At 35.3% G+C, this 20,601-nt stretch overlaps 3 protein-coding genes across 3 annotated transcripts; 2 read left to right on the top strand and 1 right to left on the bottom strand.

Moving 5' to 3' along the window:
* LOC133311732 (external alternative NAD(P)H-ubiquinone oxidoreductase B2, mitochondrial-like) lies at nt 1-4,732 on the top strand. Its single transcript, XM_061512828.1, has 10 exons — nt 1-92; nt 556-808; nt 1,591-1,797; nt 2,003-2,253; nt 2,903-3,125; nt 3,270-3,374; nt 3,697-3,969; nt 4,072-4,193; nt 4,331-4,450; nt 4,543-4,732. The coding sequence occupies exons 1-10, from the start codon at nt 1-3 to the stop codon at nt 4,628-4,630; spliced, it is 1,734 nt and encodes a 577-aa protein (XP_061368812.1). The 3' UTR covers nt 4,631-4,732.
* Nucleotides 4,733-13,719: 8,987 nt separating this feature from the next.
* On the top strand, nt 13,720-15,743 carry LOC133311730 (vacuolar protein 8-like). Its single transcript, XM_061512827.1, has one exon. The coding sequence runs from the start codon at nt 13,820-13,822 to the stop codon at nt 15,515-15,517; it is 1,698 nt and encodes a 565-aa protein (XP_061368811.1). The 5' UTR covers nt 13,720-13,819; the 3' UTR covers nt 15,518-15,743.
* Nucleotides 15,744-17,212: 1,469 nt separating this feature from the next.
* LOC133311722 (vesicle-associated protein 4-2-like) lies at nt 17,213-20,511 on the bottom strand. Its single transcript, XM_061512814.1, has 7 exons — nt 20,194-20,511; nt 18,953-19,023; nt 18,597-18,678; nt 18,362-18,474; nt 18,037-18,114; nt 17,640-17,759; nt 17,213-17,537 (listed from the first exon to the last, which is right to left on the bottom strand). Exons 1-7 carry the CDS (start codon nt 20,399-20,401, stop codon nt 17,475-17,477), a joined length of 735 nt encoding a protein of 244 aa, XP_061368798.1. The 5' UTR covers nt 20,402-20,511; the 3' UTR covers nt 17,213-17,474.
* Nucleotides 20,512-20,601: the final 90 nt, after the last annotated feature.

Raw genomic sequence — 20,601 nt, 5'->3', positions numbered from 1 at the left:
ATGACAAGTTTCACTGTCTTCGAGCGTCTTTCTAGAACTTTCCGTGATCATCAGTCGCATCTTAAGCTTGTACTGCTTTGCACCGCCGTAAGGTATATTTTAATATTATTAACCTCATTCTTCAATCTGCTTTCGCTATTATCTTTTCTTATTTTTGTTCTCAAAAGTAAATGCAGTTATCATTTGTCTTCTCTGTTATTTGTTAATATCGTGTTTGCTTCATCTTATTTTCACTCTACAGCGATTTTCACTGTTTTCTCAAGTTTAAAAAAAAAAAAAAAAGTTAGATCCATGCATTGCATTAAATCTGAAATCTCAACCTATATTATTTAGGAATTCTTTTTATGTTAAAATGTCAAAATATTCTCCGTTCGTATTTGCCACTCTCATCTTCAATTTCTAACCATACTCTGTTTTATTTTGTCAATTTTATGGCTATTCGTTGCATTTGATATGCGAGTAAAATATGAACGTATTGAGTAGATTGATGTAGATCTATCATATATGATATATGTGCATGATGATATGAATGGATGATCACTTTGGCTGTTGTAGTGGTGGTGGTGTTTTGGCTTATGGTGTGGTTGCTGCATCTGAACCGGCGGTTACCGAGAAGAAAAAGGTGGTGGTGCTGGGAACTGGTTGGGCGGGCACAAGTTTCTTGAAGAATCTGAACAATCCGAAATATGAGGTTCAGGTGGTGTCGCCTCGTAACTATTTTGCATTTACTCCTTTGCTGCCTAGCGTTACGTGCGGCACCATCGAAGCGCGCAGCATTGTTGAACCCGTTCGCAATATTTTAAGGAAGGTGAAGATTTAAATGCCATACAATTTCTTACTGTTTCATTCATATTTTTTTGTTTCAATATATTTTATCTCCATATTCCATAACGTTATTAAAAAAAGATCTGCGGTTTAATGTTTTTTAATAGTCTTGTCAACGGAATTTTATATGTTTGATTGAGAATCACCTCTTTTGAAATTGAATCCATTTCGTAAAACACCTCTTATAAGGATTTGCATTCTTTCACGTGTAAAATTGTATACATGATGACATAAAAGATGATGACATAAGAGAGAAAAAAATGCATAATTCTTAAATTAGTAGTTGTGATCAAATAATATGACCACATGACTACTTTTTTTACATGAGAGTATCCAAAATGTTGCTCCCATTTTTTTTAAAGGGAAAAAGAAAAAGAGAATGGTTTTGAAGTCAACTGTATTTCCGTTGAAATTTTTGATATCATTTAGTTCCAGTTTCTATAATACAAACAGAGCTTTAGTCATATGTGTCATTTCGGGATGCTCGATTTGATTGTGAAGTTTGCCTTCCCTGTTGTACATACTAGGATACCGTATTTCTCTTCATACATACAATAATTGGTTTATGATAAGTCCACTACAAGATTGTAGCTCATCATAAACAAGAAGGGAATGTTGATACGATCACCAATTATTATTAGGAGATGCAGATTCTGGTTATTAGATTGTCTGAAGTAATATGCATGCCAAGTTGTTCGCTAGCGTAAGTAGATTCTGTAGAGGATGGCTCTAATTAGACCGCTTTTCTTGTTTTTCTCTGAGCAGAAAAAGGTGAACATACAATTCAATGAAGCGGAATGTGTTAAGATAGATGAAGAAAATAGGAAACTCTACTGTCGATCTAATGTGAACAATAGTTTGCATGGGAAAGAAGAATTTGTTGTCGACTATGACTACCTGATCATCAGCGTGGGCGCTACTGTTAACACATTCAATACTCCAGGAGTGGTTGAGAATTGTCATTTTTTGAAGGTAACTTCCATCTTATCCATACTTTCAGTGAATGTTATGGTGTACAGCATTTAAGAAATGCTTCGTTCAGTTAAGAAATAATCAGGGGAAGTGGGAAAGGCGTCAAATCCATTGTTATTTGGGTGACTAAGGTGTTTAGTGGATTCTGTTTATGCTAGTGTGGATGCTTTTGGTTTTCAATAATCTCATTGATATGCCTGTGCAGGAAGTTGAAGATGCTCAGAAGATTAGAAGAAAGGTACTTGACTGCTTCGAGAGAGCAAATTTGCCCGGTGTTAGTGAAGAAGAGAAGAAGAGAATTCTTCATTTTGCTATTGTTGGAGGTGGGCCAACTGGAGTAGAGTTTGCAGCCTCACTTCATGACTTTGTCAATGAGGATTTGGTCCGTTTATATCCCGGTATAAAAGATTTGGTTAAAATTACACTTTTGGAGGCCGGAGATCATATTCTGAGCATGTAAGGATGTCAAATATTATCCACACTTTTTCCTTCTTATTTTTAGGAACTTGTTCCAATGATACCTGGTCACACATAGTTTACTCTTTATGTGAGTAGGCATTCAAAATTATTTGATTCAGTCATGGGTTTTAACTGTGCGGTTGGGTGGCTTAGTTGTGTGGAAAATTAGTTCCACAAATTTTTAGTAACTGAAAACCATACTGGCATGATTCACCAAAGGAGAAGTGGTAGTTCATCTGATATGCAGACATTGGAATCCTAGAAATTAACCGTCAAGTTAGCAATTATTGGAAGTTTCAGCTGTTTGAATTGGACCAGACGTGTTTAAGTGTCTAACCAGCCTAAACACAAATATTTCTCTTTAGTCCCAGTTGCACATGGTGAATGGAGTAGAAAATTGGAAAGCTCAAGACAAACTACAAAAGGTAGTTATTGTGTAGTTATTCGCTGGTTCCTGATCTTTGATCCCAAAAACAGTGGGTCAGGGTTCATATTCAGCAGCCTGTACTACCAAAAACTAAGCAAGTTGGTGGTGGATAAAATGCCGGATTTTACTATTCATACTTATCCTAAAGGAGTTACTAATGTTTGAATCTTCTGTTATTCAGTTTGCACTTTTGATGTGTTCTCGTTGCTCTTTTCATAGGTTTGACAAAAGAATCACTGCTTTTGCTGAAGACAAGTTTCAAAGAGATGGGATTGATTTGAAAACAGGATCCATGGTTGTGAAAGTATCCGAGAAAGAAATTTCCACTAAAGAACTGAAAAATGGAGGAAAGATTACTACAATTCCATATGGAATGGCTGTCTGGTCAACTGGTATTGGCACTCGTCCATTTATTAAAGATTTTATGACACAAATTGGTCAGGTATGTTACTGAGAAATTATATATCATATCTATGCTGATGCATAGTTCCGTATTATATATGTTTCTCTTGTAGTTTGTATCTATCGTTCAGCAAATAAATTTACATTCATTTATTATTCACTCAGCATTGTCTATTCTCAACAGGCTAGCAGGCGTGCTCTAGCTACTGATGAATGGTTGAGAGTTGAGGGATGCAACAATGTGTACGCGCTAGGTGATTGTGCAACGATAAACCAGAGAAAAGTCATGGTACCTAAATATTTCCATCATATATTTAATTGACTTGCTTCCTAGTATGTGCTTGCTATACGCATGTGACATTCTTATCCATAGACTTATTATTATCAATAATGTAATTTTACATCTGGCTTTTATTTTTGCAGTTTCTTTGTTCTATTTTGCTTTAAAGGCATATTTAACTTCGAAGAGAGAGAGAATTTTTTATCTATTAACCATTAAACACAATGCACAATAGCTTAATTGTCAATCTAGGCAATATTAATTAACTATTATTTATTTCAATTCAAATGCTCTTCTTGCTGTTAATTGTGAATTGGTTTTTGCATTTTAGGAAGATATTGTGGCGATCTTTAAGAAGGCTGACAAAGACAGTTCTGGAACACTTACGGTCAAAGAATTTCAAGAGGTCATGAATGACATCTTGGAAAGATATCCTCAGGTGGAGCTATTTCTGAAGAATAAACAGATGCGCAACATTGCTGATTTATTGAAAGAAGCCAAAGGAGATGTTAAAAAAGAATCAATTGAACTGAATATCGAAGAACTCAAAACAGCACTTTCCAATGTGGATTCTCAGATGAAATTTCTTCCTGCTACAGCGCAGGTGCATGTCATGTTATTTACTTGTGGCATTCTCTCTAACGGTATTTATATGGTGCATGTTTCCCAGTGATATGACATTTGAGTTTATGAAAATTCATATCAGGTTGCATCTCAACAAGGCACTTACTTGGCCAAGTGTTTTAACCATATGGAAGAGTGTGAAAAAGATCCTGAGGGTCCTCTCAGGTTCAGGGGAGAAGGCCGTCATCGGTTCAAACCCTTTAGGTACAATACAGGATCAAACCAACTTTCAAGTTCTCACCGTTTACCCAATTCTGTTTACATTTATAATGATTAAAAGGTTTTTCATTAGTTGGCCAATGTTTAATTAACTCATTAACACGTGGTTGATTTTCCTCAAGGTACAAGCATTTAGGTCAATTCGCTCCTTTGGGGGGAGAGCAGACAGCTGCCCAGCTTCCTGGGGATTGGGTTTCAATTGGTCACAGCAGTCAATGGCTGTGGTATTCTGTCTATGCAAGGTATTGTATTCCTTTTTCGCTTCTGTATATTCACAAAACTACATTAGTTTTAGGAGACTAAGTTATAAAGCTTTATTTAATCCTTTGAACAGCAAGCAAGTAAGCTGGCGTACAAGGGCGCTAGTAGTTACGGACTGGGCGAGACGTTTCATTTTTGGGAGGGACTCAAGTCAAATCTGAGGGAATTTCATTTTCCCGAGTCTTGCATTGGCATTATAGCTGAGCTCTCGTTAATCTTGAATTTTATTTATTTTATTTTATATTGAAAAAATTTTGTTTCAATTCCACCAATTTTTAGAATAAGTACACTAGCAGACTCCAAGCTGGGCTGCCACAGCTGAGATTTGTTTTCATGTTTACCATTAATTGTCTACACAATTGTGAATTGGATTCCGAGTTTTACTGATTAAATTCATTTCGGAGATGCTAGGTGATGTTCACTTCTCATATGTTGCAGTATATTTTTCTTTATTTGCAATCTGGTTAGCGAAATAATTGCAACTGAGTTTAGTTCTTCGTAGCTAAGAAAATTATATTTACACATCATTTTTGTTTCATTACTTTTACACATTTTCTTTTGTATTAATAAATAAAACAAGAGAAACACATTTTAAGAGACAATTTCATTTCCCAGGCGGACAATTGATTGGGCAACGAGTCCTGATGTACATAAATTGTAAAGTAAGAAACAGAAAAAAAAAAGTTTCTGCATATAAATATCAAAACCCTGCAGTAGCCATCTTAACCAAATTAAGAAATGAAATTCTACCCTAGGTAGTTTTAAGTTAACCTGGTGAGGCACGTGTGTCGGCCACAATGGAAGCACAAGTACATTGGGATGATATAAGAAATAATAAAATTGTTGTTATGTTTGTGTAGTACTCGACATGTGTAATGCATAAAAGTGCACGACACAACTTGGTCTTGGATATCAAGCACCAACGTTACGTTGCCAATCAAAATACTTCATGACTACGAATGGGAACTGAATATTATGGAGTGCACCAAGCATCATTTCCTTTCTTTCTTCCCTGCAATCCCCTTTCTGTTACCAACTGCACAAACTAAAATAAATATAGCTCCACTTTGAGACAACCAGAGAGATTCCCAACAGTATCCAATCCAAGTGTCTGGATTAAGTTGTACTACGAAGTTGATATAGTAGGGACCAGGGAGTTGAAGGAAAATTAGTTCAAGGAAATTTTATTGACCACGGTTATTCTGAAATTTTATGATCATTCCAGAGATAATCTAATTGATTTTCATGATTTAATTCATATTGATGATACACACAACAATACCATTGAAGGTGTTAAAAATAATCCAACCATTGAATGATCTCTTAATACGGCATTGACATTGCCAATGATCAGAATGACCAGAGTGACAGAGTCCACTTTCTGACATGTATTATCTTTGCAATAAATTTGCCTTCTTAGGCCAGCTGGACCTTGACAGAAAGCATTGATGTACAACTCGGTCCGATCCGGGCGGGTCAACCAGAAATTCGGTGATCTGGTCACCAGACCGGTTCGAGTCAAGCATTGGACCGATCATGCATCGACCTGATCAAAACTACTGACCCGGTAGGGTCATGCATTTAAAAAAAAAAAAAATCAAAAAATTAAAATTATTTCATCTTGTTAAAAAAATTTAGAACTCATTTTAAATTTTTTTTGTAATTTTATTTGCTAGTATACTCTTCTACACTGACCTCAAATTTCAGCTTTCAATACTGAAGCAATTTGCGTGCGGAATAATAAATTAAGAGATTGTGACATATGTCCTTTTTAATGTAGTTGAATTTGAAAAATATGAGTTCAATGTCATTAAGAGATATGTTTATGCGGATTATGAGTTGCAATTTAAATTGACATAGTAATAGTATGCATTTTTATTTATTTATGATTCATGTTTTTGAGCTTATTTAATGAACCTTATTTAATTCATTTTAGATATAGAGAACATAATTAAATTTATATGTTCATATTTATATATATTTTTATATATCTATATATATATCCGGGTCAACCGATTCAACCAGTGACCCAGTAACTCAATACCGCCACCGTTGATGCCCAATAACTCTGAGAGAAAGAACGAAACTGTCCATTGCATTAGATGCAAGTGGTAAATTGATGGGCTCGTGAGCTGTCATTATCTATAATGCCTGTTTGCATCAATGCATATAAAAAGTTAGTTATTGGCTACAGACAGCTAAGTATATGTTTGGATATTTTTTTAATTTCTCTTTTCCTTATAAATAAAAACTAAACCAAACAGACTTTAACAAAAGCTCTTAAAATTTTGTTTTTTTACTCCAAATCTCTGTGGCTTATTTTTTAAAATTAATTTATTTCAAAATTTCTTATATTAAAATTTATTCTTTCTTTGAAAATATCAGTTATTATATTCTTATATATTAAATTAAAATACACTATATTGATAGTGATTTATTTTTTTAATTTACTCTTTCATAAAAAAATGACACATGTTATTATTTACTTCTTTTTATATTAGATTAAATTTCTTTCGAAGTAATTATGTATACTTTCTTTATAATTACAAACTTATTTATCTTATAATATATTTTTTAGATTCGACATGCATACATCTCTTATAATTTAAAAAAAAAATTTAAAAATATTCTTTTAAATTATACTTTTGAAATTTTACCTAAATTTCGTAATTCTGTGCAATGGACATGATATTTGTTTGTTCATTGTAGTTCTTGTTCTGGCATTTGCGAGAGGGGTGATTTAATATCAACTTCATATTATCAGAGCTCCTAAATCTTGGTGGTCCACATAGAGAGAGGTGTCACATATAAAATGTTGTAACGCTAGAGTCATTAACAATTCTAACATAATAAAAGTAAGGTAAGATACAACAACATACTTGAGTTTCAAAGGGTAGATGCTATTTGTAGGGGATGGGGTGTACTTGACATTGATGGACATGAATGTTTTCCTATAGCAGTTGTGCATTCAAGATTGTTGCCTGTCTATTTATTACGCATTTATGAAATCTGGGGCAATCAAACTGATAGGAAAACGGCTAGACAACCCGATAACTCAATGCGTAATAGAATTTCTACACTGTCACATCAAGTCATTTTTATAGAAATATGAAATATAAAATTCTTACAAATTTGTGTCTCTTTAATTTCTCTTCTAGTTATTTATATAAAATTTGAGTAAACATCCTTTTTAGTTTCTGTTATTATCTACGAAGTTCTTTTTAGTCCCTGGCAATAAAAAAGGACCAAATTGGTCCCTGAAATTACAAAAAAATGGTCATGTTAGTCCTTATGTCAACTCCCAAATATGTAGAGTGGCCATTTTCTTGTACTTTCAGGGACCAATTTGATCCTTTTTTATTGTCAGGGACTGAAAAGGACTTCGTAGATATTGCCAGGAACTAAAAAGGGTGTTTACTCATAAAATTTTAACAAAATGACGATAAAAAAGAGAAGCAGGGTAGCAGTAGCATTCTAGGTTATAGGAAAAATGATTAAGATGCTAACCTTCGTCGGTGATAGTTTTACTTTTAATCATGTGGAAGAAAACCCTCTCTGATCAGTAGAGAAGCAACACTAGTATGTGACTATAGTTACAATGTCAAGAGTTTCTAGTCATGAACCAATTCAAATACTATATATGAATTGGACCCCTAATCACTCTTTTATTCAAGCACTTTTCATACAATGATTACATGATTCAATAAAGCCGCCCCATTATCAGTTTACTTCAAAAACTCTTAACTTCAGTTTAAAGTAACAATAGTAACACTGATTAAAATGTCATTATTTGACAATTTTTTTACTCAAATATCATGTAAATACTATTTTTTATCAGACGCCTATGATTTCATGACATGTGGTCACATTGCGTATCAAATTCGCTACCACTAGTAACGAACTTTGTCTAGTCAGCTTTTTTATGTGAAAATGTGTTACCTGTCATAAAATTATTGGCGAACATAATTCGCTATCAATCATAGCAAATTACGTCGCAAGACAGTATAGTAAAGAATACTGTTCACATGTCATCTAGAAAGAAAAAAAAATCAAATAGCGACACTTTGATCGATGCTCCGTAATAATAAGTTAATAATTTTATTAACCTGAAGATGAGATCTAGAAAAGGTCTGTAATCTGATACATGTTTAGTATTTGACCATGCAGCAATTAAATATCTAAAAACAGGGCAGACTCCTGTGGTCCTACCTATATATAACCCTATTTCTTGCATTATGACAGGTAATCAAAGCTTTGGTAAGCAGTCCTATTCAAATTTCTAGCTAATAAGAACCTTATATCATGTGGGTTATGCAGGACCCATGGGTGATCTCCCATAGGCACATATAAGATCAAGCATGCAGCTAGTCCATAACCATTATCATAATCATAAGTCAAGATAATGGATTAGAGTTTGATGCATATAGCTACACCTGGTGTTCGTGTTTCTCAGCTTTTAGTAGTTTGGACATCATGCCTACTTCATGCATATGCCAAAAATTATGGCAAATAATTAAATGAACGCCAAAACAGTAAAAAAACAGAAGAAATTAATAAACAATAAAACGTTAGATGTTCTGTACTAATTATAGTACATTGCAAACTTTTGGTAATTTAAATTTAGAATGTGTTATGACTTATGGTGATTTGTGAGTTAAAGTATATCATTTTTCTATTTGAAATCTTGTGTTATTTAATGACCCATGTGAAAGTGCTTAGAATACAGAAAATGTCCGGAAAAAGATACTTAGCGGGGTCATTTTCATTCATATCCACGTTTTTAGAAAGAGTGTATCCTAGAAGATACATAATTTGGAAAATTCAATGTAAATCAAGAATTGGTATCTAATGAACTCCTTTAATACATCACATCGAAGTTGAAAACATGCAGATTATCAAATCTGAACTTGTGTCTCATGTTCAAGGTAAAATATAAATTATCACCGCAATTAGGAATGTACTAATGACAGGTTTAAATATTTTAAAAGGTTCATAATTTTAAGTTTATGCATCATTGTAAAAAACATAAATATATAAATTACCAATCTTTGGGCAACATATTTAATGTTTGGCGTTTTCTTAATTCAAGTCATATTTGATTGCTTAAATCCGAAAACAAATTCATTGTGACAAGATTTTACCTGTTTCTATATAATCATCTTCTATGATAGCAGATGAATGACTACGTAACATATCGTTCTTATTATACTGAATTAACACCAAATCCATATGCAATATCAAGTAATATCCAATAAAATTGTTATTTCCCTATTTGTTATATTGGTTATGAGCATCTTGCGCCTCCATTGAGTTGATGAACACAAGATATTGTTATAGGGGAAGGATCCGTTTACAATTTTTTTTACAAATTACATTAAATCTGACCGGTTATACACTCTTGATTGAAGTATGACCGATCACACATAGTGTAGTTTGTAAGAGTTTGTAAATATAACATTCCGCATTGTTATATATCTACATTTCTCTTCAAAGCTAAGGTATATTCAGACTTTTCTGCTGCCTTGAATTTCACTTCTTGCCTAAAAAGGTAGCATTGCATTGCATTCTGTACCTAACATAAGAAAAACAATACAAAACAAAAACAGCACACAGTTCTTTTTGACTCCAATGGAGAAGGGTTAGACAGACATTCTTATTTTTGTTTTGGTTCAATTCAACAGTGAATTTGAAACCCAAGTGTTGATCAGTAATCATGATTACTAGCTAACTTTACGAAACACAATCCATTCACAAGCAGAAAAGAAAGCCTTAAAGAGCTACAATTGAATTATGGGTTTATTGTTTATTATGTTATAAAAGATAAATTTGTCTCCTATATAAGTTTCACACATTTTTATGTGTGTGCAGAAGATAAATTTATCTTATATAATATTAGAAACATTAAATCCTTGAATTATGTGATAGATTCATTTAGCATCATATAAAGTAACGTAGGCCTATATTATCATAAAAATAATAATAATAATAGCGTAGGCCTAGGAGTGCACAGATAAAAGAAACCATGAAATTAGAGCAAAGGCCCCACTTTGGCTCCATGATATAGAGTGATACATGCATGATATGTGGTTCCTGGCCCCCGAATTGAGACATGTACTTATGTACAGAACTGCAAATTGCCATTATGTTGTATGGGTAGCAATAACGTATTTTCCAATGAGTTAAATTTTTCACCACTCAACCAGCAGGACCCCCTATGAGCTATGAGCACCAAGTACTCAGCTTTATAAAATAAACGAGCTGAATTGCTCTGAACGTAGTATAGAGCCGCTGATTCTAAAGCATACTATTTCTTGTGGCATTACATCATATAAAAATCCGTGACCAGCTGAATAATGGGTTTTTTTTTTGTCCGTTAACATTGTTTGTTGAAAATTTGACACCAAATCACATCATGAGTTATTCAATGTTTTTTTACCTGGTACTAGTATCCCATTTGTCACGTAACAAGGTTTAAAAAATGCCCCTTGATTCTCTTACCTCTTCATTTTTCCACAACCGACCGCCATAAATTCTGAAAAAGTTTTTTTTTTTTTTTTTTTCTGTGGAAAACTGAAAAAGTTAATCTTGGTGATGGGGATGCATGGTTGGTCAATATGTTCATACTTTTTCCGGGATTGTCATCACATGGACAGTATACCCTTTTGCTTTGAGCCTGGCCTCTGGCTAGTACCGTTTGGACCTTCTTCTCACGCTCTCTCGTGAACCCTCCTTTGTCTCTCATTAAAACATGCACACTTTTTGAGATTTGATTTGATTTGATTGTGTATTTGAAGCTGATCATGTGGCTGAGATTTCATTGCAAAATCTTCTTTAGTTGGGGGTGCTTGTATGGTAGTGATTTTCCTTTGGTTCTCTTCTTTGCTATATAGGTTTGCATTTTGCAACCAACAAAAAGTAGTAACTTTCTCTCAATTAGTTATGAGAGTCACTTCCACTTTCAATTCGAAAGGTCACTGCTGGCTCTAGGCGAAAAAAAAAAACAGGAATTCACGTGGTGGGGTGTGTATAGTATCTGCCCCTTTGCTTTTGTTTTCCTAATCAAAGCTCTGTCCTTATTAAGGTTGTGGTCCATCTACTCTCTGGAAACTAATTCAGAGCCCTGCCTCTCTTTTGCTCTTATGTTTGTTCTTTAACTAAAACTCAAACAGTGCTCTAATAGCACTCTCAGGTCATCATTTATTCTAGTGGTCTCGAATTGACTTCCAATTGGAGGTGACTTTAAGATGGAGATATATCAAGAAATTTATTATTAATATTTTCTCAAGAAATTTATGGAAACAACGCACTAGAAGTGACTTTAAGAATGAGATGATTTATACTCCGAATTTCAAAAACAATGCACTAGAAATGGGTTTAAAGAACTGAATTTGCATCATGCTTTCCTACGCGGTCAACAAATAAGAGAAGGTGAAGATTAATTATGACAGTGGATACCTTTAATACTCTTATCGCCAATATAAGAAAAGGGTTTATGAGCCCAATGATACCATAAAAAAATTTCTTGTTCATTAGTAATTAAGTATTGATAAGAGCTTCAAATACAATTTTTAATCTAACTTCATATCCTCTTCGTCATTGGGTTCACCCAATAGGATTAAGTATATTACTTTCTCTTCATATCCAAAGGTTCCAATTTCCTTACCATGAACCACCGTTAGCACGAAAATATTTTTAATATTAGGGATGTATCGATTATTCGGTACATTATTTACTAAATAAAAAAAAAAGTTATATTATCTTTATATTTATGATTTTTTTTTATAATGTACTTATTTTCGTTGTACAGAAAATTTACTCCATCAGCACCCCTTTAATGAGAGGAACTTCTAACTCCGGCTTCTGCTGTACGGTATTTACATAAAAGTAACAGTTAACTAATACCTCCTGCTCTTAACTGTTAACTAATATAACTTCCGTATCACCAAAAAAAGAAAAATAAATAAAGGTAAAAAAAAGTGCATTTTGTAATGCATGCCTTGCTTGGCTGCTTGCGAGGTGTTTTTACCTCACTTGTCTTTTTGTTGATTCATAATTTACATGACCTTTCTGTCCTACGTTTTAAGTATTTTATTCAATTTTTTATAGACCAGTATATACAAGTTTACCTTTGTTGAACCAGCAATATTAATTCCCTCCAAATAAAAAACATGCCACTCATGGTCATGGATTGGAGTCTAAAAAGACATCATCAATCTCTCTCTCTCTCTTTTTCTGTGTTGCCCAATTCACATCATAATTACAAAACTGCCCATGATCCATTGATCCTCTCCTTGCCATAAAACTAGAAGTGGCAAAGTGGGCGTCCCGCCTCGCTCCATCCCACCCCGTCATCAATCAGTCAAAAAATGAGTCAGCACGTTCCGTTTCGCTTTTAAAAGTGGGATGAAAAATTCAGCCCGTCAGCCCGAGCCTCTATTTTACACTGACCCGCCTCAGCCCGCCTATGTCCGTCATCAACCTGCCAAAAAATGAGCCGTCCCACCCTACTTTTGAGATGGGTTAAAAAACTCAATCAACACCACCCCCATTTGACAGATTGGGTGAGTTAACTCCCATGAAACAGAGGGCATTTCATTTTACCAATTACCATTTTACAAATAACTCCAAGGGGGTGTTTGGTTCAAGTTTTTGGAGAGGATTACCGGTAATCCTTCTTTGGTAAATGTAATTACCACGTTTGGTAGAAGGAATAAATTACGATTTCCGGATATCCAAGGATTACCGGTAATTTGATTTATAAAGAAAAGTCACTATTCAGATTACCAAAAATAATATGGTAATTCGGAATATCAATCAGAATACCAAGTAAAGGGAAAGCACAACACTAAATTTTGAGACAAAAATACCCCAATAAACATAAAAATCTAGACCCAATCTATCAATTACAAAAGTAAAAATAGTTTGGGGTTATTTTTGTAAAATAACCTCATATTCCAAGTTATATTTCGTTCTAAACCAAAATGGAATCAGTAATTTTTACCCAATATTCCCGGAAATATTTTGACGAACCAAACACATCTTTGGTAAGATTCCAGGTAAACTCAATTTCTACTGTATTCCCATTAATCATGATTCCCGGTCACCAAAAAATTTCTCTCGTACCAAACACACCCCAAAAGGAAAAGGGTATTCCGGTAAATGCAAACACTGAATGACAATGTATCAGCTGCAATCTAAGGATTACTAAGATCTGGTGCAGTCAGAATCACATTTTTCTCTTTCTACTTCAGTTTCAGTTTCTCTCTCTAACATTGTTGTTCAGATTCCATACAATAATACCATAGTCCCACCTGGGAAATGGGTTTGCTCCAAAGCCAGTGAGAACCAAAATGGCTGATGAAGAACGAGAACCAACCACCGCCGGTCCCCGTCTCCGGCGAGCCGTTGAGCTCATCTCTTCCTTGATATCCCTTTCTCTTTTGATCAGGGTCTTCGCCGGAAAATGGCAACTGATTCGGAACAAGCTGGAGGAGCTTCATTCGGGACTTATCGCCGGCGAGAACCAATCATCAACACTCTCCGGCGAGTTCCCGGCGATAATGGGCACCGTGGAGGAGTGCCATGACCTCGCTCGGCGGTGCTTGGATCTGTCTTACAGTGGGAAGCTGCTGATGCAGAGCGATTTGGACGTGACGTTGGGGAAGTTGGAGGTGCACGTGAAGAAGGTTTCGGATATATACAAGAAGGGTTTTCTGACGCATAGGTACGCTGTGGTTGTTTCAAGGCCTGGTCTTGGAGCTTGCAAAGAAGACATGAGGTTCTACATAAGGGACTTGTTCACAAGGATGAAGGTTGGTGATTTGGGTATGAAGAAGCAGGCTTTGATTAACCTGCATGAGGTTGTAGTGGAAGATGACAAGTATGTGAAGTTGGTTGTCGAAGTTGGTGACTTTGTTCATGTGTTGGTCGATTTTCTTGCTTCCCCAGAGATTGAGATTCTGGAAGAATCTGCCAAGGTGGTTTCTGTGATTTCGGGCTTTGATTCCTATAAAGGGGTTTTGATTGGTGCTGGGGTTATTGGCCCCTTGATTCGGGTTTTGGAATGTGGGAGTGAGTCAGGGAAGGTAGGGGCTGTTAGGTGTTTGCTCAAGTTGACTGAGAATTCGGATAATGTTTGGTCTGTTTCGGCTCATGGGGGTGTCACGGCCTTGTTGAAGATTTGTGACAGTGTGGATTGTAAAGGGGAATTGGTTGGTCCTGTTTGTGGGGTGTTGAGGAATCTTGGTGGTGTTGAAGAGATAAAGAGGTTTATGGTTGAAGAGGGTGTGGTTTCAACGTTTATAAGGCTTGCGAGATCCAAGGATGAAGCAATTCAGGTAAGTTCTGTAGAGTTCATTCAAAGCATTGCCTCTGGAGATGAATCGGTTAGGCAGATGGTGATTAGAGAAGGTGGGATTCGTGTTTTGTTATGTCTTTTGGATCCTAAATGGACGTATTCATCTAAAACCAGGGAGGTGGTAATGAGAGCTATTGAAAATTTGAGTTTTCCTTCATCTAGTTCTGTAAGTATTTTGTTGAGTTATGGCTTTGTGGATCAACTGCTATATTATGTTCGAAATGGGGAGGTTTCAATTCAAGAGTTGGCGCTCAAAGTGGCATTTAGACTCTGTGGAACATCAGAGGAGGCTAAGAAAGCATTGGGTGATGCGGGCTTCATGGCAGAGCTTGTTAGGTTTCTAAATGCAAAATCATTTGAAGTTCGTGAAATGGCAGCCGAGGCACTCTCTGGTATGGTTATGGTATCAAAAAATAGAAAGAAATTTGTGCAGGATGACCATAATATTGCTCTTCTTCTGCAACGGCTAGACCCAAAGGAGGGAAATCCAGGTAATAAAAAGTTCTTAATCTCTATCTTAATGTCATTAACAAGTTGCAACAGTGGGAGGAAAAAGATTGTCAGTTCTGGGTATGTCAAAAGCATAGAGAAACTTGCAGAAGCTGAAGTTTCTTCTGATGCCAAGAGACTTGTGAGGAAGTTATCCACAAACCGGTTCCGCAGTATGTTGAGTGGAATCTGGCACTCTTGAATGTAATTCTTTTTTTCTTTTCCTTTTTCCTTTTAACTGTATATGTTACATCATTATCTTCCAAGTTTTGCAAATTTGATTTCCTCATCTCAATCTGTTTTCAGTTTTACTTCATTTGCCTTGCCCATCAAAAGAGTAGCACAGCTTTTTTATTGATATTGTAACCAGAAGTAGTGATATACCATACCATGAGAGCTTTGTTGTAGATTTTCTTGAGGATACTCTGGCGTTGCTTTTAGGCCTTTAGGCATGGCAATTCTGTAGTGAAGAAGAAAAGAATATATTATATTATATAATAAAAAAATGTAATTACTAATGACAGTTATCACCTCAGTTTGTGTTTTAAAAATATTATATTGGGTATGAATACAAGAATCGTGTGTGATCACATGGGGTGGACATCATCTTGCTTTTCTCTATCTAGTGATCTACAAAGAGATAGTGATAGATGAAGTTTCCCATCTGTATTGCTTTGTCTCCTAGCTAATTTTGTCTTTTACTATTGTGTACATGATGAATACACAATAAGCCAATTTCTTCGCATGCTTGTTGCTCGGGATCTTTCAGAGAAGACAACAAAATGAACCAACAGCATTCTCTTTCTGTCTATGCTTTTTTTTAATCACCATTTGCTTCTAAAAGCTCTAAAATAACATTGTGAAAGTGCTAGTTCCTATATTTGGGTGAAGAATTGAGAGCTTGGATTCTGTGAGTGAAGAGCGGAAAGTGAACTTGTTGCTTGTGGGATGAAGTCAATGGCTTGGCTCTCATTACTATATCACGTGCATGCAACCAATGAGAATGGGAAATATGTGAATACGTGGATCAAATAGGCTAATATTGGTAGTTGTAAGTTAACGGGACGTGGAAGGCATAGGAAACCCGTGTCTCTTCCAATTTTCCAAGCTTTCGTTCATTGTGTGTTTATTGAAGGGCCTTAAACACTGTTTTGATCAGAGTTGTGCTGTAATATAGCTCGAAGAATTGGATGATAAACACAGCAAACGATGGATGAAGAACTGTGCATTGTGGTAGGTCTCGTCCACTAAATCAATAACATAAAAATCCACCTAAGTTCGGTGTCCGTGTTGTGGTTGTATTTTCTGCTTTATAGGCTTGGCTTGTTCCAAACGCTACAACGAAATAAGATCAATTACGGGCTAAAGTCATTTTCAATAGAACAGTTGGATTAATGACAGTTTTTAGACCGCAAATGATTGTTTATGTATCCACATTGGGGCATTGTTGAATTGATTGACACCTTCCACTATGTCTAAGTCGTCCATCTAGCATGAACGCGATACCATGATTAGGGGGTGCAGTAATGCTATTTGGTGCGAAAGCTTTCACACGAAAGTTGCCATAAATGCGTAATAATTAATCATAGTTTTAGAGAGAAGATAAGATCAACTTACCGATATAAAAAGAAATATACATCTTACATTCAAAATCTTAGTCATTAATTGTTTAACAAATTAAAACTCTCAAATATAAAAAAAGATCAATAATTAAAATTAAGAGTTTAACTTATACAGTATAAAATAATCCTGATCACACATATATAACTTTTAACAGATAAAATTTTTATACTTGCATTCACAATTTCACAGATAAAATTTTTATCATCTACCCTTAATAGTTTTTTCAGTTGAAAATCTTTTCCATAGGCTTTTGAATTGAAACCTTAGCACGACGGTCAATCATTGATCACACAAAAATTATAATAAACCACTTCACATCAAATCCGTCAAAATATTATTCCCAAAAACCAAATGACACTTATCTACAGATACGGAGGATGATCTCATCCAAAAATAGGTTTCTCAAAAGTACGCTTGCCATTCCCCTGAATTTTTTTCTAAACAAAGACGCTTTGATTACATAACTATTTCCCCGAAGAGAACATCTTCCTAGGCTGTATTTCAGAGTTCACTATACATAATTTCAGACCAGCACCTTATACAGAGTCCACTACCACTTCACCCTGCTGCTTTGCGAGGTATCTTTCCCTCCTCTCTTTCTGGAAACAAAATCAGTGATATAGATGAAGGCATGAAGCATTTGTCATAAGTAACATATTGCAAAGAAAACTTTTCCTAAAAATCTAAGTAAACATACTCACCCATTCATCTATGACAAGCCCTTCACCAATAATCTTAGGACCTGCATCTTCTGGGGGTTTCTTACGTGCCTCAAGAGCAGCATCAGCCTCAGCCAGCTGATGCTTCAGTTTTTCCAAAGCCTTAATGAGACAATTAAAACCTCATAAGTAGGCAATCAGTTAATGTATTATATGCAGCGAGCTTGTAAACATGTACATCAAAACAAGAAAATATTTTTTTACATTAAAAAAAAAAAAAAAGAAAAGAAAAGAAAATACTGAATGTCTCAGTCACAGTAAAGCAACATATTGAGTGAATAAATTGCATTAAGAGAGAATTCAAAGTGAAAAGGAAAAGAGAAACAACAACGAAAATTGCCACCAAGTACAAACAAACACTTTAAATTTCAGCACTCACGGAACTTGGACGTGCTGGATCCAGAAAAACAACCCGCAAAATCTGCTCCACTGCTACTTGGTCTTTCTGCTCATCAAACTGTTTACAGGGAGAACAAATTCTCACGATTTTAAAACAATGGTTGGTATATAAAGCAGAAAATTGGGAACACTAAAGTGGTTGATATATAAAGTAAAAACACCAAGCATATACAACAGAACTTATTTTAGTAGTGTCCATGACAAGTGCAGGAGAGACAGAGGGGGGATGGAGGAGGGAGAGAGAAAGAATCACCCAAAAGAAACAACACAACTGTAAGCTTTTATTGATGATGAAATTAACTAACCAGCTCAGGGACATAATCAATTGATCCTTTGACCTTCAAGCTCATGATTTTAAATTTGAGTCCAGTTTTTTCAGGCTTTTCATTATTTTCTGGTTGCTCTACAAACTTGAACACTAGCAAACAAAATACATATTAGTGAGATAACTTCATCTTATAACAATCTTATGCTCCGCACAAAAAAAAAAAATAAAAAAAAAAATATAGAGAAAATGAGAAGTATAACATTAATTATTACCAGTTGCAATTATACTCTCCCCAGGTGCAAGAATGGCCCCAGGAGGGCGCATGAAACAGCTTTTGGGCGCAGTTGTTTGAAACTAAATATACACAACAATAACAAGATGATTAACAAAGAAATATGAATAGATAGTTAAATTCTGGTACTGGTTTAAAAACATAGACAAAAACATCATTAATTCATACAGCAAAAAACGAAGTACTCTTTTGCAAAACTGAGACAAAGTAACAGCAAGATAGACAGTTGATTTCAAGACTAAGTGAAAGGGCCTCAGTAACATAAACTTGAGAATCTGAAACAAAAAAAATTAAAAACAGGGGCACAGATAAACAGGTATATATGTTTCAATATACCTTGAAAGCTACATTGGATTTGCTAGTGTTTTTAATCCTGATGGCACTCTTAACCTGCTTGCCCGGCTCATCTACATAAGGAAAGAAAGAAGGAACAAATGGCATAACACAAGGATAAGTATGTCAAGCAATCATATGGAGGATAAGAAAGAAAGAAAAATGCTATAAAATAAAGTTAAAAACATGCATGAATACATGAACAGTTAAGACAAACAATCATGCACAAGAATAAAATGAGCACTTGTGTTTGTGCGTTTGCGTGTGCGTGTACTTCTTTGTCTGAAAGTAGTGCAACACAAGAAGGGCAAGAGAAGCCACAAGATTTTTCTATCTAATTTGTCCGGTTGTCTTAACTTTACAAACAATTTTCATGTTGAATACATGGAAGCTATTAACATATATCTTTTCAGGACAAGGCTCCTCTAAAGTGAGTGAGTAAAGGTGAATCCACCCCTGATCTAATTTAAAGTGCGTCACGATTTGAACTCACTAAATTTTATAGATATATCCCTACTAACTTTAGATGAACTATTTCCATGTTTTCAAGAAAAACAATTGCTTCATCGTTCAGCATCAACATTAAGAAACTGCCATTTTCATGTAAACTATGACTGTTCTTGCTCCCATGTAAATCTATCCTATTTGTCATATAGCCTGGTTGTTCATAAAACTATTTGTCATATGTAATCATAAGAAATCCTTTCTATGATAAGCATCTCCATCGATTGATTGGGTGAATAAAACTAGCTCCCAAGTTAATAACAAGGATTGTGCGAATGTTGGCATCATCATGGCACACAAATCAATTATCCCCAATTAGTAAAAATCTCATTCGTAGTTTCCAGTTTCCATTTCCGGGTTATGACAACCCACTTGAAGGGGGGAAAACAAAAAAATAACAACCCCAATTAGAAAACAGCAATGGGCCAACAACATGAAAATAAATTCTGAAAACACATTAAAGGCAAATCTTCAGCTCCTGCATCCCTTTCAAAAGAATTTCAGTTTTGGAAAGCTCACAGATGAAGCCATGCATGAAAGGAAAGTTCACCAGCTAAAGAAGAAAAGCATAAAATTAAAACCACATGCAACATTAATAGCAATTAAAGAAAGCAAAAAAGCCCTAAACCACCCCCTCACCTAGTCGAATAGCAAATAAAAGCAAAAGCAATTATTTCACTGCAAACAAACAAACGAGCACAAAAAGAAAATGAATAATAAAGATAGAGAGAGGAGCATACAAGGGAAGTAGAGCTTATTGGAAGGATTGAGCTTGAGACGACGTCGTGTTGGGAGGATCGATTTGGCAACGGAAGAAACGGAACTGGAGGTGGGAGGGTTGTGACGATGAACGGAAACAGTTGAACGGCGAAAGGGAAGCTTGAAAAAATTGCAATCGACCTTGCCACCTGACCCTGACTCTGCCTTCTTCTCTTCAGCTATTGCCATTCCAAACTGTGGTTGTGGTGTGTTACAGCTACACAAGTGGAGGGTCCCACACTTAATAAGGGATGTGTGTTTTGTTGTGTTGTGTTGTGTTGAGGTAGTAATGGTGGAATGCAACAGCTAGCAGATGTAAATTGTAATGGAAGTTGTCTTGTGTAAAGCTTTGAACTTTGGAAGCACATGATTGGCGTGACGGACGACGT

This window comes from Gastrolobium bilobum, unplaced genomic scaffold (genome assembly GCF_033153095.1).
Source record: "Gastrolobium bilobum isolate Gb01-03AN ecotype WA unplaced genomic scaffold, APGP_CSIRO_Gbil_v1 utg16495, whole genome shotgun sequence".
In the NCBI taxonomy this organism is placed as follows: domain Eukaryota; kingdom Viridiplantae; phylum Streptophyta; class Magnoliopsida; order Fabales; family Fabaceae; genus Gastrolobium; species Gastrolobium bilobum.
The sequence above is the reverse complement of the archived record's forward strand: the minus strand, read 5'-3'. Positions and strand labels throughout refer to the sequence as shown.

Bases quoted from the DNA above. Each gene is read 5' to 3' on its own strand.
- LOC133311732 (XM_061512828.1), top strand. From the start codon at position 1: ATGACAAGTTTCACTGTCTTCGAGCGTCTTTCTAGAACTTTCCGTGAT. The intron at 4,194-4,330 runs GTACAATACAGG...ATTTTCCTCAAG, and splicing joins CATCGGTTCAAACCCTTTAG to GTACAAGCATTTAGGTCAAT. The intron at 4,451-4,542 runs GTATTGTATTCC...TCCTTTGAACAG, and splicing joins TGGTATTCTGTCTATGCAAG to CAAGCAAGTAAGCTGGCGTA.
- LOC133311730 (XM_061512827.1), top strand. From the start codon at position 13,820: ATGGCTGATGAAGAACGAGAACCAACCACCGCCGGTCCCCGTCTCCGG.
- LOC133311722 (XM_061512814.1), bottom strand. From the start codon at position 20,401: ATGGCAATAGCTGAAGAGAAGAAGGCAGAGTCAGGGTCAGGTGGCAAG. The intron at 19,024-20,193 runs GTATGCTCCTCT...TTCCTTATGTAG, and splicing joins CAATAAGCTCTACTTCCCTT to ATGAGCCGGGCAAGCAGGTT. The intron at 17,760-18,036 runs GTGAGTGCTGAA...TGTCTCATTAAG, and splicing joins ATCCAGCACGTCCAAGTTCC to GCTTTGGAAAAACTGAAGCA.